This window comes from Helicoverpa armigera, chromosome 4 (assembly GCF_030705265.1).
Source record: "Helicoverpa armigera isolate CAAS_96S chromosome 4, ASM3070526v1, whole genome shotgun sequence".
Taxonomy (NCBI): Eukaryota; Metazoa; Arthropoda; class Insecta; order Lepidoptera; family Noctuidae; genus Helicoverpa; species Helicoverpa armigera.
The window spans coordinates 3471488-3488434 of record NC_087123.1 but is presented as its reverse complement, the minus strand read 5'-3'; the positions used below and the strand labels follow the sequence as shown (position 1 = coordinate 3488434).

The window sequence follows — 16947 nt, the reverse complement described above, 5'->3', positions numbered from 1 at the left end:
CCTAGAAGCCTCGAGCTGATACTGTATCCTAAATATATAAATTGGCCCTTATAGGCACTGGAGAATAAAATACAGAGGTTTGTGTTCTTATATTTTAATTTAATATAAAAAGAGGAACAGTCCGAGAGTGGTAGCTACCACTATCGAAGTCCAACCTTAGCTTTATGCTTTACAATCTTTGGAATCTTGGTACTACAGTGTAGACTGGGCTGTTCATTTCACAGATATACATAAACTTAAATTTCATTTATTTCAATAAATAAAATATAGATACTGTATAGTGTATATTAATCACAGTCTTCGTATTTTGGAGTTTTAGGACATTTGGCAATAGGTATACACTTTCTACTATCGTCTCTTGCGAAGCCATCCTTGCAGTAGCACTTGCGTACACATTTGTAGCTCCATACATCACAGTGGGTTCTGTTCCGCTCTATCAACGTTGAACAGAAGTTGTCACATGGAGTGCCGCAGTCATAGAACTCATTCTCCCTTGAACATATTTCTGGAAAGTAAAAGTACAATAACAATAATCATTCATTCATTCATTCGGTTGGAAAAAGGCTCGGAAGATGATGAACAATAAATCATTGGGGCATACCCAGGACATTTTGGTTCTTAATCATTTGTGCAGCCTTCTCTATTCTTTCACTACCTCCGACTCCTAAACCAAGGAGGCAGTTTTATACGAAGTAACTATTAAGGTAATCTGTGGTTATATGCAAATAGGTACAATTAAATGTGTAAACACATATGGTCTTCCTACAAAAAGTTAAACAGGTGTCACGTGTTTAAAAAAAATATGTAGGAAAATTTTTCCATAACCACGTGCCAAGCGCCTGTTTAACTTTTTTGTAGTCAGACCAATAATGGCTAATTATCGGAGGAAATTCGGGTTTTATTGCTCGTGATCTCCCATGTATCTTTTTTTTAATAATAGGTGGTCCTCCCAGTCAAACAGTAGGTAGCTGAATATATCTGACATCTCGCTGAGTACGCATATCTATCGATTCACTTACTTTGTAACAATTAAAAATAGCTTTTGTAGGTATCTGTAACAAGCCAACGTCATGCTGACGTATCTGTGAGAATCATTAAAACTACTATAAAACTGTAACTGGTCGATAATAAACATGAAATGTAAAAATAAACTGATTTATATTCGCAATGCTTACCACACTGATCCTCAGTAACACATTCATTATTATCATTCCTTATAAATCCGGGCTTGCAAACACAGGTGGATTCACATGGTCTATATTCTTGAGTACATCCTATTCCTATGTCGCGGGTGTTGCAGGACTTTTCAGGGGGACACGACTGCACACATTTCCACTCTTCATTCTTTCCACATTCTGTAAAAAAACAAATGAGTTTGTAACCATGTAGGCTCTTGTGTGAGTATCCAAAGTTCACCTTCAAGAAATCAGACAACATACTGATAAAAAAAATTGCAACGCCTGATATCTACTTTAAGTAGGTAGATACAGATCAATCTAAGATCTTAATTCCATCTATACAATGAGCAAATAATTATTATTAATAGGCTTGGACGTATGGAGGATAATTTCACAGTATACTTTTAAATATTACTTACCTGAATTAACTTCAACACAAAACAATACACAACAGGAGAACAGCGCGACACACGTGTACTTCATCATGTTGACGTCTCAACGCGTTATGATATTATCACACGCTCGTGTGTATATTTATACTAGAGTCACGAATTGGTAAGTAATTAGGAGTTATGTAGTTGTAGAACTTCAATGTGCAAAATAACAAAAACAACTAACTATGAGTCGGACTCGCGAACCGAGGGTTTCCTTTACCACATTGATGTAATGAAAAATTAACTGTACTCATGATAGACCAACTTAATTTTGGCTTTGAAAAAAATATTTCCGCTCATATCTGTATAAATCGTAGTTAGTTTACCAACGACAAAAACAAAACTTTGTGACGTAACTATTTTGGAATAATGGAATTTTTCCGGTACAATTATTGTAATACTAGCTTCCGCCCACAGCTTTGCCCGCGTGGTGTGTTGATAAAAACCCTCATAGTTAACATAATATTATACTCAATAGAGTATAATATAATGTTACAATAGTACGACATGTTGCTGAAAACTAAACTTGAAAACGGGTAAGCCGAAAATTCCATCAAAATAGAATTGTCTTCCATAATCTTATGTATGCAGTTACTAAATATCCTACATTTGTACAATACCCAAAGGCTTCTAGTTAATGCTACAACCTAAATATTAAGTGCTTTGAGGTACTTCAGAATAAAATGCAGAGGTTTAAGAACAAGTATTTTATTGTAATTGGTAGCTATCGCCATTGAAGTCCAAGCTTAGCTTCATGCTTTAAAGGCTTCGGAAACTCGGTACTTCAGAAATACAAGAGTTATTATCTTTTAAGATACTCTATCTTATGCATTCTGTTCTTGATTTGTCGTTTCAGGGCATTTGTCAATAGGTATACAATTTCTGTTCTCGTCTCTTGCGTAGCCATCCTTGCAGTAACACTGGCGGACACATCTGGGGTTCCACAGATCACAATGAGTTCTATTCCGCTCAGACAACGTCGCACAAACATTATCACACAATTCGCCGCAGTCATACTCCTCATTCTCCCTTGTACATATTTCTGAAAATTTTACACATACAGTCAAATGTCTAAGTTAAGTGCAGAAAGAATCTCGGCAGTTATAGCACAGATTATATAATAGTTACTACGTAACAGATAAATCACTCCATACAAAAAAGTCCATACCTACTGTTATAAGCACCTACAAGTTCCCCAACTACCTACAAATTCCTAGCTGCGTTATAAAATGAACCTTAAAAGCTCGAGCGCTTGATTGTTATTCCAATGCGATAGCGCACAGTTCAGTGACCGCAACCGTGCCGTGGCCGTGCTTAGGGTTGCTTCTTATAATTTATTAATATTTAAGTAGGAAAACAAAGTTACGCTTATTTTAAGATAGCCTTTTTTAAAACTGAGTTTTTAAATAAAAAGTAATATCAAGAATATTTTTCTTTAGTTAACTATTGTATTGCCTACTAAAATGGAGTATGGGTACATACCTATTTCTAAATATTACCTAATACGTAAGCATAGGTAAGTACTTAAGTAAAGCTTTCGTCAAAATCAAAGGCGGTTTCCAACTATTTTTCGAGCACAAGTGCCATACCCCATATGGTACAACTCCGTCGAGTGTTGATACATACCTAAAATTGGTTTCTGCGTAGCGACACGCGTAATGTTCCGAGGTGTCATTAAGTTGGACCAGAACTATACCTACTTACACTCGAGATGTGTTTTGAGCTACAAAACTCACAATACAGTTCATATAACTAAGTAGGTATCTGAAGTAAAATAAGTACCTAATGATCTCTGTTGTTAAAATCATAAAGTAGATAAGTATTAATTTATTAAAAAAAAAATAGAATTACTAGATAAGTTCATACATATAAAACGTTTCTAAATCTTACAATAGTCGCATATAAATAGGGCTGCCATCCGTCCGGGTTTCCCGGATTTGTCCTCGTTTGGAGGCCGTCCGGGGGCCGTCCGGGCGGGGTTTCAAGAAGTGTCCGGGGAAAACCCGGACACTTTTCATATAAGAAAGCACCTCATTGAATTTAAGTATATGTTAATAGTACCTAAATGGATTACAAATTAGGTATTATTTTGTTTAAAAAAATCGTACTAGTTCGGGAAAAAATGCGATTTACGTAAAATGTCCGGGTTTTTTTAATATTTGTCCGGGTTTGGCGAAATTCGAGATGGCAGCCCTACATATAAACCAACACAACTCAAAATAATCCATCAGTTTGTGAGGTAGCTTAAAAAACCTAATAAAAACCAACAGCATAGATGCCACGAAATAAAAATAATAATATTGGAGCGCGCGCGGCGCGTGTGACTATTGAAAGCCCTGAGCCGCGTGGGGTTACCGGTAACCCAGCGAGCGGTAGGCATTTATCGCGCGCAAGTACGTCGAGTGACCGAGGCCTGGTTATAGCCAAAATGTTTTCCTACAATCAAAGCTGGTAAACCATATTCTAGAGTTTACGAAAGCTTTCATTTTAAGAAGAGTTCTAGGCTAACTGTCTAACTGACAATAATCTGTCGCAAATTATCCCAATAACCTTGTCTCTAATAAATTCTACCGTGTACTTGTACCAATCTTATTTAAATTAGGTATTCTTATTTGACATATACATAATATAATCTGTTATATTTTGCGATGCTTACCACACTGATCTTCACTAATACATTCATTATTTTCATTCCTTATAAATCCATGCTTGCAAGCACATATGTAATGACAATAGTTATCTTCGGGCAAACAAGATATCGATATGTCACGATCGTTGCATGTTCTTTCACCGGGGCACTGCCGCACACATTGATACTCTTCGTTTTTTCCGCAGTCTGTGAAAAGTCACATAAATCTAAAGACTAATGTAAAGACGTAAATAAATTGGGTCGTGTTTTTGTGTGTTTGCTAGCTTTGATTGCCACGAAAGCTACTACATATAACAACAGAATAAAAGATCTTCAAAAAATTACAATTCATTACCCAATAGAATGCAGTAGAAGATGCGGGCCAATGTTGCTTATGAGTAATTTGTACTGCCTTTTATTAAGCTATTTTTCCTCAAAATTAAAGAGCTACAAACAAACATACCTACTTAAATCAAAAACCGATTTTACTATACTGATTATAAAAACTGACTTTACTATAAAAAACATAGATACATCTACAAATCATACAAATTGTTTGCTAATATTTTTTTCTTAGGCTAAATTTACGAAGGCCACATATGCATTCAATGTAAAGGGGAATAATGGACTAAGTATAGTTATTTACAACTTACCTTTATCTAAACCGGCACAAAACAACACACAGCAGGAGAACAGTGCGACACACGCGTACTTCATCATGTTGACGTCTCAACGCGTTATGATATTATCACACGCTCGTGTGTATATTTATACTAGTTTTATGAATAGGTAAGTAATCAAAAGCTAATATTCTTAGAACTTCGATGCGAACAAAAAAGTTATTGGTTAAGTTGGACTCGCGCCGAAAGAGTTCCGTACAAAACCAAAATTCCTTCCTATAAGCAGTTATAAAAATATCCAATATTTGTATAATACCTTTAAGCTTCTGGATGATTCTGCAACCTAAATATTTAGTGAGGTACTGAAGAATAAAATACAGAGGTTTGTGTATTAATACTTTATTATAATATACGAAGAGGAGTAGTAACGACAATGTCCTGAAAGATGACATGAATAGGAAGGGAACCAGTGTCAGAATGACGAGTGACAGGGAAATATGGAAGAGGATGACATATTGCGCCGACCCAGAATAAAATTTGGAACAGGGCAGGAGGAGGAAGAAGAAGAAGTTGTAACAACAATCAAACTCCAAGCTTAGAATTATGTCTAACAATCTTCGGAGACTTCTACAAAAATACAAGTTTCTGCTGGGCTATTCATTTTACAGTTATGTAAACTTTTTCCATTTTTGTTAATATTTATTACAATAGAAAATTAAAAGGACAGACACATTATTTTTTTACTACTCTTCATATTTTGGTGTTTCAGGGCATTTGTCAATAGGTATACAATTTCTGTTCTCGTCTCTTGCGTAGCCATCCTTGCAGTAACACTGGCGGACACATCTGGGGTTCCACAGATCACAATGAGTTCTGTTCCGCTCAGACAACGTCGCACAAACATTGTCACACAATTCGCCGCAGTCATGCTCCTCATTCTCCCTTGTACATATTTCTGAAAATTTTACAAATACAGTCAAATGTCTATACTAAGTGCAGAAAGAATCTCAGCAGTTATAGCCCAAATGTTTTTCCACAATCATAGCTGGTAAAAATAGATCATTCTTCTAGAGTTCAAAGTTTTCATTTTAAGAAAACTTCTTGGCTAACTGTCTAACTGGTGATAATCTGTCGCAAAGTATACCAATCTTATTGAAGAGTTTAACAAGATTTATAGTTATAGTTTAACAAGAATAATTTTGCGATGCTTACCACACTGATCTTCACTAATACATTCATTATTTTCATTCCTTATAAATCCATGCTTGCAAGCACATATGTAATGACAATAGTTATCTTCGGGCAAACAAGATATTCCTATGTCACGGTCGTTGCATGTTCTTTCACCGGGGCACTGCCGCACACATTGATACTCTTCGTTTTTTCCGCAGTCTGTGAAAAGTCACATAAATCTAAAGACTAATGTAATGACGTACATAAATTGGCTAATGTTTTTGTGTTTGCTAGCTTTGTTTGCCACGAAAGCTACTACATATACCAACAGAATAAAAGATCTTCAAAAAATTCCAATTCATTACCCAATAGAAGGCAGTAGAAGATGCGGGCCAATGTTGCTTATGAGTAATTTGTACTGCCTTTTATTAAGCTATTTTTCCTTAAAATTAAAGAGCTACAAACAAACATACCTACTTAAATCAAAAACTGATTTTACTATACTGATTTTACTATATTGATTATAAAAACTGACTTTACTATAAAAAACAAAGATACATCTACAAATCATACAAGTTATTTGCTAATAATTTATTCTTAGACTAAATCTACGAAGGCCACATATGCATTCAATGTAAAGGGGAATAATGGACTAAGTATAGTTATTTACAACTTACCTTTATCTAAACCGGCACAAAACAACACACAGCAGGAGAACAGCGCGACACACGTGTACTTCATCATGTTGACGTCTCAACGCGTTATGATATTATCACACGCTCGTGTGTATATTTATACTAGTTTCATGAATAGGTAAGTAATCAAAAGCTAATATTCTTAGAACTTCGATGCAAACAAAAAGTAATCGGTTAAGCGGGACTCGGGCACCGAGGGTTCCGTACTTCGGACAAAATATTAGCTTGGCCATCCAACGAGGTAATGCTGCCAGCCTCTTGGGAACCCTCCCAGTCGACAGTATTTTTTATGCTTTTAAGTTTAAGGTTTTTTACGAGAGTGGTTTATCATTTAAATGTGGTTCATAAACACTTACTACTCGAAAGCGATTTCGCCGCAAATTCAAAACAAAATTGAATTGTCTTCTATTACCCTGTCATTTGAACATCTTTGACAGTCGTTACGTGTAGTCAGAAGCCAGAAAGTCTGACAAACCTAGGTCTTATCTAGGTGTGTTAGCATGCCCAGGTAACTGGGTTAAACAGGCCAGATACTTAGTCAGTTTTATCACCCGTGAAACTTCCATCAAAATTCCTTCCTATCTGCAGTTACTAAAATATCCAATATTTGTATAATACCTTAAAGCTTCTGGATGATTCTGCAACCTAAATATTAAGTGCTCAGAGGTACTGAAGAATAAAATACAGAGGTTTGTATATTTATATTTTATAATAATATACAAAAAGGAGTAGTAGGTACCTAACATTCGAACCTGAAATTCGAACTCCAAGCTTAGAACTATGCCTAACAATCATCGGAGTCTAGGCACTTCAGAAATAGTTATGTCAGCTGGGCTGTTCTTTTTACAGTTATGTAAACTTTTTTCATTTTTGTTAATATTTATTACAATAGAAAATTAGAAGGACAGACTCATTATTTTTTTACTACTCTTCATATTTTGGTGTTTCAGGGCATTCGTCTACAGGTATACAATTTCTGTTCTCGTCTCTTGCGTAGCCATCCTTGCAGTAACACTGGCGGACACATCTGGGGTTCCACAGATCACAGTGGGTTCTGTTCCGCTCAGACAACGTCGCACAAACATTGTCACACAATTCGCCGCAGTCATACTCCTCATTCTCTCTTGTACATATTTCTGAAAATTTTACAAATACAGTCAAATGTCTAAGTTAAGTGCAGAAAGAATCTCGGCAGTTATAGCCCAAATGTTTTTCCACAATCATAGCTGGTAGAAACAGAACAGTCTTCTAGAGTTCACGAAAGCTTTCTATAAACTTCTGATAAACTAACGGTTATCTGTTGCAAATTATTCCAATAATAACCTTGTCTCTAAGAAATTCTACCATGTACTTATACCAGTCTTATTGAAGAGTTTAACAAGTTTTATAGCTACTATTCTCATGTATGTCATACATAATCTGTTATATTTTGCGATGCTTACCACACTGATCTTCACTAATACATTCATTATTTTCATTCCTTATAAATCCATGCTTGCAAGCACATATGTAATGACAATAGTTATCTTCGGGCAAACAAGATATCGATATGTCACGATCGTTGCATGTTCTTTCACCGGGGCACTCCCGCACACATTGATACTCTTCGTTTTTTCCACAGTCTGAGAAAAGTCACAAAAATCATGTAAAAGCAAAAATTGTTTAATGTATTTGTGTGTCTTTGCCAGTTTTGATTTCCACAAGCATATACAGAATAAAAGATATAACCCAATAAAAGGTAGATGAAGACGCGGGCCTGTATTACTTATGAGAACTTTGAACTGCCTTTAATTAAGCTATTTTTCCTCAAAATTAAAGAGCTACAAACAAACATACTAGAAACAAAAACTGACTTTACTATAAAAAACAAAGATACATCGACAAATCATACAAGTTATTTGCTAATATTTTTTTCTTAGGCTAAATTTACGAAGGCCACATATGCATTCAATGTAAAGGGGAATAATGGACTATATAGACTATAGACTATATAAGTATATTTATTTACAACTTACCTTTATCTAAACCGGCACAAAACAATACACAGCAGGAGAACAGCGCGACGCACGCGTACTTCATCATGTTGACGTCTCAACGCGTTATGATATTATCACACGCTCGTGTGTATATTTATACTAGTTTTATGAATAGGTAAGTAATCAAAAGCTAATATTCTTAGAACTTCGATGCGAACAAAAAAGTAGTCGGTTAAGTGGAACTAAGACACCGAAGGTTCTGTACCTCGGACAAAATACTAGCATGGCCATCCAACGAGGTAATGCTGCCTCCTTTGCACCCTCCCAATCGACAGTAATGGAGACGTATTTTTTTATGTTTTTAAGTTTAAGGTTTTTTACGAGAGTCTCCACTCTCGCATCCAGTTTCCTATCAGCAGTTATAAACATATCCAATATTTGTATAATACCTGTAGGCTTCTGACTGATTTTGTAACCTTAATTTTAAGTGCTTAGTGGTACTAAAGAACAAAATACAGAGGTTTGTCATGTGTATTAATATTTAATTATAATATACAAAGAGGAGTGGTAACGACAATTTCCTGAAAGATGACATGAATAGGAAGGGAACCAGTGTCAGAATGACGAATGACAGGGAAATATAAAATTGGGAACAGGGCAGGATTAGGAAGAAGAAGAAGTGGTAACGACAGTCAAACTCCAAGCTTAGAATTATGTCTAACAATCTTCGGAGTCTTGGCCCTACAAAAATGCAAGTTTCTGCTGGGCTATTCTTTTTGCGGTTATGTGAAATTTTTTATTCATTTTTGTTGAGATTTATTACAATAAAGAATTAGAAGGACAGACATATTATTTCATTACTACTCTTCATATTTTGGCGTTTCAGGGCATTTGTCTACAGGTATACAATTTCTGTTCTCGTCTCTTGCGTAGCCATCCTTGCAGTAACACTGGCGGACACATCTGGAGATCCACAGATCACAGTGGGTTCTGTTCCGCTCAGAGAACGTCGCACAAACATTGTCACACAATTCGCCACAGTCATAGAATTCATTCTCTTTGGTACATTTATCTGAAAAGATTACAGATATCGATAGTCAAATGTCCAAACAAAGTGCAGAATATCTCAACAGGGATAGTCAAGAGACAGCTAATTCGTAGCAAATGATTTCAAATAACCTATTTAAAGAAAAGGTGCTATTAATAGCCTTCCTTTAGGTACTTGTACCAAACTAGGTCACTTGTTGTTGAAGAGTTAAAAAAGATTAGACCTTATTATTCGAATTATGCCCTGAACTTAAACAAAGAAGCTGTCGTTTTTTGGAATGCTTACCACACTGATCCTCAGTAATACAGTCATTATTATCATTCCTAATAAATCCAGGCTTGCAAACACAAGTGTCTTCACAATCAGTATATTCATCCGGACAAGCTATTTGTATGTCACGATCACTGCAAGACTTTTGAGGGGGACATGAGTGCACACATTCCAACTCTTCGTTATTTCCGCATTCTGCAAAAAATAATAAGGAACTAGAGGAAAGTGGGTGTAGCTGACAGCCTTGATTAACATGCTGGAGGCTTTTTTCCAGCCCCGTTCCTAATTTATTACGTTTGGGTCGCTTCCATTCCTCCCTGTCACCTACCATATTTGCATTAACTCTTATGAATTCATTAACTTTAAGAAAATCTATCCATCATGCCCTGCACCATTTATACTCATAATAACAAATGATGTAATGCAAAGTTTACAGACGTGAACACGTGGTTATCCAATAAAAACGCAATTGAATGATTTTATTTATTTTATTATGTTTTAGTTACTCGGGTCCCATTACGCCGAAGCCTGCTAGGGCTGCGGGGTTGCTTGAAAGAGATAACGAGACCCTAGTACACATATTTTCAACCTAAAAAAATCTAATGAATTACACTTGCATATTTTTTATTTTTAACCAGTTAACTATACAAATTGACAGTCAGGAGCACAACGAGGTGATCTCCTGTAAGCGTTTATTTATCTATCATCCTTTAAGAGGTCTTTTTTAATACCTATTTATTGTAATAAATTAAGGGGTTTTTCTAAAGGCCTTCATAAATTATTCGACTGCTAGCGGCTTCGATCAACAATTTGCTGACTAGCGGAAAACAAGTTTTTTTTTAACATATAGCAGAGAGAGAAATAAAGAACATATAGGGTGTTTAGTATGTTATTTAGTTTCGTGTCTTAAACGTTGATGTCAGGAGAACATGGATAAGAAATAAATAGACTAAAGTATGTATTTACAACTTACCTGAATTAACGACAACAAACAATACACAACAGGAGAACAGCGCGACACACGTGTACTTCATCATGTTGACGTCTCAACGCGTTATGATATTATCACACGCTCGTGTGTATATTTATACTAAACATTCTTAGAACTTCGATGCAAAAAAAGTTATCGCTTAAGTGGGACTCGCGGAGTACAAAATATACGTTTAATTAAAAGATAAACTGTACTGATGACGGAGCAAACAAAAATTTTCAATTGAAATACCATCAAATTAAAAAAAAAATGGCAGACAGCATATATAAACAACCGACAACTGGCTTGAGGAGTTTAGATAGACAAAAACCTTATTTACAATAATATAATCTATATCCATCTATTATACGACATATAATATGATATGTTGCTACATATATGATATGTTGCTGAAAACGACTTAACCGAAAATTCCATCAAAATAGAATTGTCTTCCTCTCCGCCTTTTTTTATTTGCAATTATTAAATAACCTTTACTGCCAGCGGTTTCACCCGCATCCCGTGGGAACTTCTGCACGAACCAATGAGGCAGTCATACTAAGGCGTTTATACTGGGTAATAATAAAATACTGAATATTAGTTACTATTATTTAATGTCGTAATAAGAAAACTGTCTGACATTCGTTATCTAATGTTCATATGATACACAGTATTCCGAATGTATCATTTCTTCACACATGCAAAAAGGTATGCAAGGAAAATTCTTGTCTTGCCTCAAATAACCAGAATTACAAACACAGCCTTGCTTGTAAGGTTCAGAATCATTGCATTTGAACTTCGACATGAGAGAAAGGCAGGTATCAGGCGGGCAGTCTTTCTTGTAGTGAGTGTAAACTTCATTTTTGTCAGAACAGCGCGAATCTGTTAATGATTGAAATATATATTTTTAATTACTGGAAACTTAATAATACTTATACCACAAAGTATTTTTTTCTGACTTTGTTTAACTTCAAAAGTTTCCACAATTCTAATGTCTTGAATAATCAAATTTTGCATTAAGCTTTCATTGGAATTCGATTTTTTTTTAAACATATACAAGAGAGGAAGAACATTTAGAATAAGATCATGTTATTTCATCTCGTTTTTACACGTAGGTACGTACATTATGACAGAAGAACATGAGAAACAATAAATAGACTATAGAATGTATTTACAACTTACCTAGATGGTAACCGACACAAAACAATACACAACAAGAGAACAGCGCGACACACGTGTACTTCATCATGTTGACGTCTCAACGCGTTATGATATTATCACACGCTCGTGCGTATACATACTAGTGTCACGAATTTAAATAGTCAAAAGCTGATTGATGTTCTTAGTATTTATGTACATGTAAAATTAAACAATTCAACAACATCGGTTAAAAGCGAGACGGACTCGCGCACCGAGGGTTCCGTGGGTGTAACACATACACAATATTCTTCTTACGATAAGATAATCTTTACCAAGCGTCGAACATAGTTAAGCCGTCCGAAAACTACTGTGGCCATACATTGATGAAGGTCGCAACTGACTAACTAAAAAAGTAAATGCAGAACAGCATCAAAAGCATCAACAGCAAGAATTGCTTTTGAGCGATAAGACCGCCTATTGTACTCACACATATTTGTTTGTAATGTCCTTGTCCATGTTTGGTGTAGAATAAAGAATATTCTATCTATCCATTTATCTATCTAACAGCGGACTGAAGACCTCAAAATTTCAATTTACATAATTTTCTTAAAGTCTGGATTGAAAGAACTCTAAAATTATAGTTCAGAAAAAAATCGTAGATAACGCAAATAAACAAGTGATAACAGAGTTGAGGGGTTCAGATAGACAATTGCTTTTTATAAAACACTTATCTAAAAGGTAAATCCGGTTTGCCTGAAAAAGCTTACCACGACATAGTAGTAAAAAGAATAAAAACGCCTCACGATAACTAGTATTAAGAGAAATAATAAAATACTGAATATTAGTTGGCTATTATTTAATCGTATTTAATTTATTAATCGTAATGAAGAAAACTCTCTGACATTCGTAATTCAATGCACTTCTTATCCTTTACATTACAATATTCCGAAGTTTTCATTTCGTCACACATGGGAAAAGGTTTGCAAATAGAATTTTTGTCTTGCCTTAAATAGACAAAATTAAGTGGGCAGTTCTTCTTGCAGCCAGTGTAAACTTCAACACATCGGATCTGTAAATGAATGAAATATATTTTTTATTTGATTAGACAACTGAAAATATTTTGCTGAATCCGGTTCCACTGGAAGCCGACCCCGAGTTGGGAAAAGGCTCGGAGGATGATGATGAACTGAAAATATTTCGGTTAGGTATCGTAATAGCTAAAGAGTGGAACTCTACATTAGGTAAATTCATAATTCAACCGTGTAGTTAAAAAAAAAGGGAAAAATAAAACAATGATCTTTGGATATTAAAGAATACTTACGAATTTGGGAATGACGACGTACTCGAGTTTCTTCTTTTAAATTCTTATCTGGGAACAATGAATAAGTTTGTTTAAAATAAAGGTAACCTTATGTGTTTCCCTTTTTATATAGATCCAATAAAATAGTTACCTTGACTCATTGAAGAGTCAAAATCGTTTATGTACTACTAAAAGAAAAGAAATACCATTTATAGTTTGGGTTAACAACAATTTTCCTCATTGCTGTTAAGTTTGTTGTTTACAAAATCAATTCTTACGCGCTTGATAATTGCGCTGGACAATTACAAGATAAATTATAGAATGCCTAACCTTTAACCTTTTTATCGTCCCTTTACTGGGCACAGGAAGAAGGAATTGATTTTAAACATACGGAAAGGTATGTCCTTTAAATACGTTCCACGCTTAAAAATCTTGTAACAGAACCTGAATCCTAATATGATAAACATAATAGGTAGTTGATATACGTAGTAGAAATGCATTCCTACATCATACAAAAACTACAGATATTGATATTGAGCCCTGACCTTCACCTGCGCAGAAGTACAGTGCGCAAAGCGATCCCCACTCTTCCGCCGAGAGCTCATTATCCGTGCCGATAACTATACCGAGATTAAATGTAGCCTATATGTTGCTCGGGAAGTGTGTACCTTTCCAATAGTGAAAGAATTTTTTTTTGTCGATTCTACAGTGCCTGTACGGTTTAAATATAACCTATCTTACTCGCAGTTAAAATGTTCCCTTTTTATTATATTAGTAAAGGGAAGGTTTTTTTAACCGAGCACGGGAAATTATTTCTCTCAGGATGCGTGTGAAACTGCTGGTGGAAGCTAGTATGATATCAAATACTTACTTAGGGCATTCTTCAACCGGTATGCAGTACCCATCCTCGTCTCTCGCGTACCCATCCTCACAGTAGCACTGGCGGTTGCACACTATGTTCTTGATAGGACAGTGGGTTCTGTTCTGAGTGGCCAAGGTCGCACACTCGTTGTCACACGCACTCCCGCATTCGAAGAACTCATTGGCAAGTACACAGTTTTCTGAAAATTATAGGAAAAGTGTGTAAAATGTTTAACGTTTGTCTAACCAAGGGGTATTGGGTTGCCCGGGTAGCTGGGTTGAGGTGGTCAGATAGGCAGTCGCGCCTTGTAAAGCACTGGTACTCAGCTGAATCCGGTTAGACTGGGAGCCGACTCTAACATAGTTGGGAAAAGGCTCGGAGGATGTGTAAAATGTTTAACGTTTACATCTGGCATTGAATCTACGACAAATCTGAATGGTATTGCTTTAATGCAATAAGGTGGCCATAAAAAAGAACGGTTCCTGAACGTGGTATAGGCATGGGTACTTTTTAAACTAATAAAATATAAAAATATTTTTAAAAATTTTAATAACAGAGTTTTAAAACAAAATTCAATCAAAAATTAGACTCTTAATAATTATTGAAATTATGCAAGATATCATAAAACTGTTAGAATTTAAATTCAGTTAAGTGAGTATTAGACAACAACAACAACTGACCCAACAAAATACCCAATTTTTCCCCGCGATAAGGAAAATCTTCAGTAACTATTCTTAGTACACATCTCACATTACTTCTAAGCATATTACGAACTCGCGCACACAATGATAGTTTTACGACCATGCGTAGGATTAATGAGACTAGTAATATACCTTGGTATCTTAGAGTCTGAATTTCGTCTATTGCATGAAGATTACCTTCGAAGTGTTGATTTGGTAGGGATGTAGTGTTTATTAAATCCAATTTTATGATTTGTATGAAAATAGATACTTAGGCAGTCAGCAGCTAACATAAGTAAAACAGTCACAACACACAAACAAATTACAAAATACCTAAACACAGGTTCAATGTTGTGAGCTATTTTTGTAACTCATCATTCATGCTCTATCTAAGAGTGCAAAACTAGTAATTAACGATTGTCAAAGCAAAATCAACCTTACCACACTTAGATTCGGGTATACATTCGCCTGCATCGTTCCTTATGAGGTTACCCTTGCACACACACGTATGTTCACAAGAGTCGTCTATATATGCACAGCTCGTCGCTATGTGACGATTCGCACAAGTCACTTGAGGGGGGCACGACTGTATGCACTGCAACTCTTCATTTGGTCCACATACTGTTATAACACAATTATATTATTATACAAGCTGACCCAACAAACTTCGTATCGTTTGAACCTTGCCTAGACCTTTATAAACATTTTAAACCAAAACAACCGAGGTGCATTTTGGTCCGGTGTCATAAGGTTAGCAAAAGAGGCAATTGAATTTTATCCATACTTTGAGGGACACCCTGTATAGGTAAGTATCTTGATAAACAATATAATATGTAGGTAGGTATATGCTATTTTTACCCAGGTGCGATTTTTTAATTCCGTAGCCCCCTACAACTACAAAACTATAGATAATATTAATAAATCTTCTAAATATTTTATTTTTTAGTAAAAAAAAACACTAACTAAAACGCGTCAAAAAATTCTAAATATTAAATGTAAAAATCGGCACGCTAACTCAAAGTGACGTAGTCACACAGGCAGAGGTATTTCCCCGAGACCAACCGTCTACAACAGTATGAAACACGGAAATAACCATTTGAATAACAAACTGGTTATTATCTCACGCATCTGTTTTGTTTACTGTCATAGATTTTTGTTTAATTTTTATTTGTTATACCAGCACAAATCAGCTATTTCCCGCATACCATACTTTCAATCGATTATTTACGTATTTTATATCAACCTCTGTGAATTTTTCACGGATGCAAATCAACAGCTTGTATTCTTTGGTAAGGCTTTGATTATCAGACTGCCCGTAAGCTACTGCCGAACTAAACGTTAAAATTCACGGCCCAAAAACTTGAACTTAAAATCCAATATTTTTGCAAAGTCCAAAATAATCCTGTCGGTCTCTCCGGCTTCCACGCCAAAACTACTGGACCAATTTAAATGAAATTTGTTACACGGATAGTATACAGCCAGAGAACAGACATTATACAGGTGCTGGAGAAAGTCCCCCCGAGATACTGTTGGAACAATTAGTAAAAAACAAAACTTACCGGCTTTATGCCCAACACACAACACAAGGCAACAGGAAAAAACAACGAGACACGTATACTTCGACATGTTGGCGTCTAAACACGTTATGTCAGACCGACGGTTGTTTGTTTATTTATATACTAGTTTCCTGAATCACTACGGTACCAAAAGATTAATTCAATATGTAAATCAATTAAACCTTGCCGCCTAAAAATCTCCGACGAAATTGATGACGCTATGGGATATCTTTATATATTTTTTTCAAACATGATTTCTGCGCAGCGGGAGAGTACCTATCAGACTTACTGACAAAAAACCCATCTCTGTTTTTCTTTCCTTGATCACTAGGGCGATCACTGTTTCGAACGATACAACAATATTAAGAATGCCAAAGCCGAAATCATTTTTTTTTGTTTCGGCCCTTACAAGCACT

General features: G+C 35.5%; 3 protein-coding genes across 3 annotated transcripts; all 3 read right to left on the bottom strand.

The window, feature by feature from the left end:
• Positions 1–98: 98 nt before the first annotated feature.
• On the bottom strand, positions 99–16691 carry LOC110378309 (zonadhesin). Its single transcript, XM_064034303.1, has 12 exons — positions 16535–16691; positions 15417–15596; positions 14305–14494; positions 7474–7481; positions 6074–6253; positions 5609–5816; positions 5178–5299; positions 4269–4448; positions 2439–2654; positions 1598–1606; positions 1176–1355; positions 99–505 (listed from the first exon to the last, which is right to left on the bottom strand). Exons 1-12 carry the CDS (start codon positions 16599–16601, stop codon positions 288–290), a joined length of 1758 nt encoding a protein of 585 aa, XP_063890373.1. The 5' UTR covers positions 16602–16691; the 3' UTR covers positions 99–287.
• On the bottom strand, positions 7467–8865 carry LOC135116870 (fibrillin-1-like). The gene is made up of 3 exons (XM_064034485.1): positions 8745–8865; positions 8172–8351; positions 7467–7865 (listed from the first exon to the last, which is right to left on the bottom strand). Exons 1-3 carry the CDS (start codon positions 8809–8811, stop codon positions 7654–7656), a joined length of 459 nt encoding a protein of 152 aa, XP_063890555.1. The 5' UTR covers positions 8812–8865; the 3' UTR covers positions 7467–7653.
• LOC110378308 (serine protease inhibitor swm-1) lies at positions 9214–11118 on the bottom strand. Its single transcript, XM_064034486.1, has 3 exons — positions 10997–11118; positions 10039–10218; positions 9214–9777 (listed from the first exon to the last, which is right to left on the bottom strand). Exons 1-3 carry the CDS (start codon positions 11058–11060, stop codon positions 9566–9568), a joined length of 456 nt encoding a protein of 151 aa, XP_063890556.1. The 5' UTR covers positions 11061–11118; the 3' UTR covers positions 9214–9565.
• Positions 16692–16947: the final 256 nt, after the last annotated feature.

Bases quoted from the DNA above. Each gene is read 5' to 3' on its own strand.
- LOC135116870 (XM_064034485.1), bottom strand. From the start codon at position 8,811: ATGATGAAGTACGCGTGCGTCGCGCTGTTCTCCTGCTGTGTATTGTTT. The intron at 8,352-8,744 runs GTAAGTTGTAAA...GACTTTTCTCAG, and splicing joins TTGTGCCGGTTTAGATAAAG to ACTGTGGAAAAAACGAAGAG. The intron at 7,866-8,171 runs GTAAGCATCGCA...TAAAATTTTCAG, and splicing joins TATTAGTGAAGATCAGTGTG to AAATATGTACAAGAGAGAAT.
- LOC110378308 (XM_064034486.1), bottom strand. From the start codon at position 11,060: ATGATGAAGTACACGTGTGTCGCGCTGTTCTCCTGTTGTGTATTGTTT. The intron at 10,219-10,996 runs GTAAGTTGTAAA...TATTTTTTGCAG, and splicing joins GTTTGTTGTCGTTAATTCAG to AATGCGGAAATAACGAAGAG. The intron at 9,778-10,038 runs GTAAGCATTCCA...TAATCTTTTCAG, and splicing joins TATTACTGAGGATCAGTGTG to ATAAATGTACCAAAGAGAAT.
- LOC110378309 (XM_064034303.1), bottom strand. From the start codon at position 16,601: ATGTCGAAGTATACGTGTCTCGTTGTTTTTTCCTGTTGCCTTGTGTTG. The intron at 14,495-15,416 runs GTAAGGTTGATT...TATAATTTTCAG, and splicing joins TATACCCGAATCTAAGTGTG to AAAACTGTGTACTTGCCAAT. The intron at 2,655-4,268 runs GTAAGCATCGCA...TAAAATTTTCAG, and splicing joins TATTAGTGAAGATCAGTGTG to AAATATGTACAAGGGAGAAT.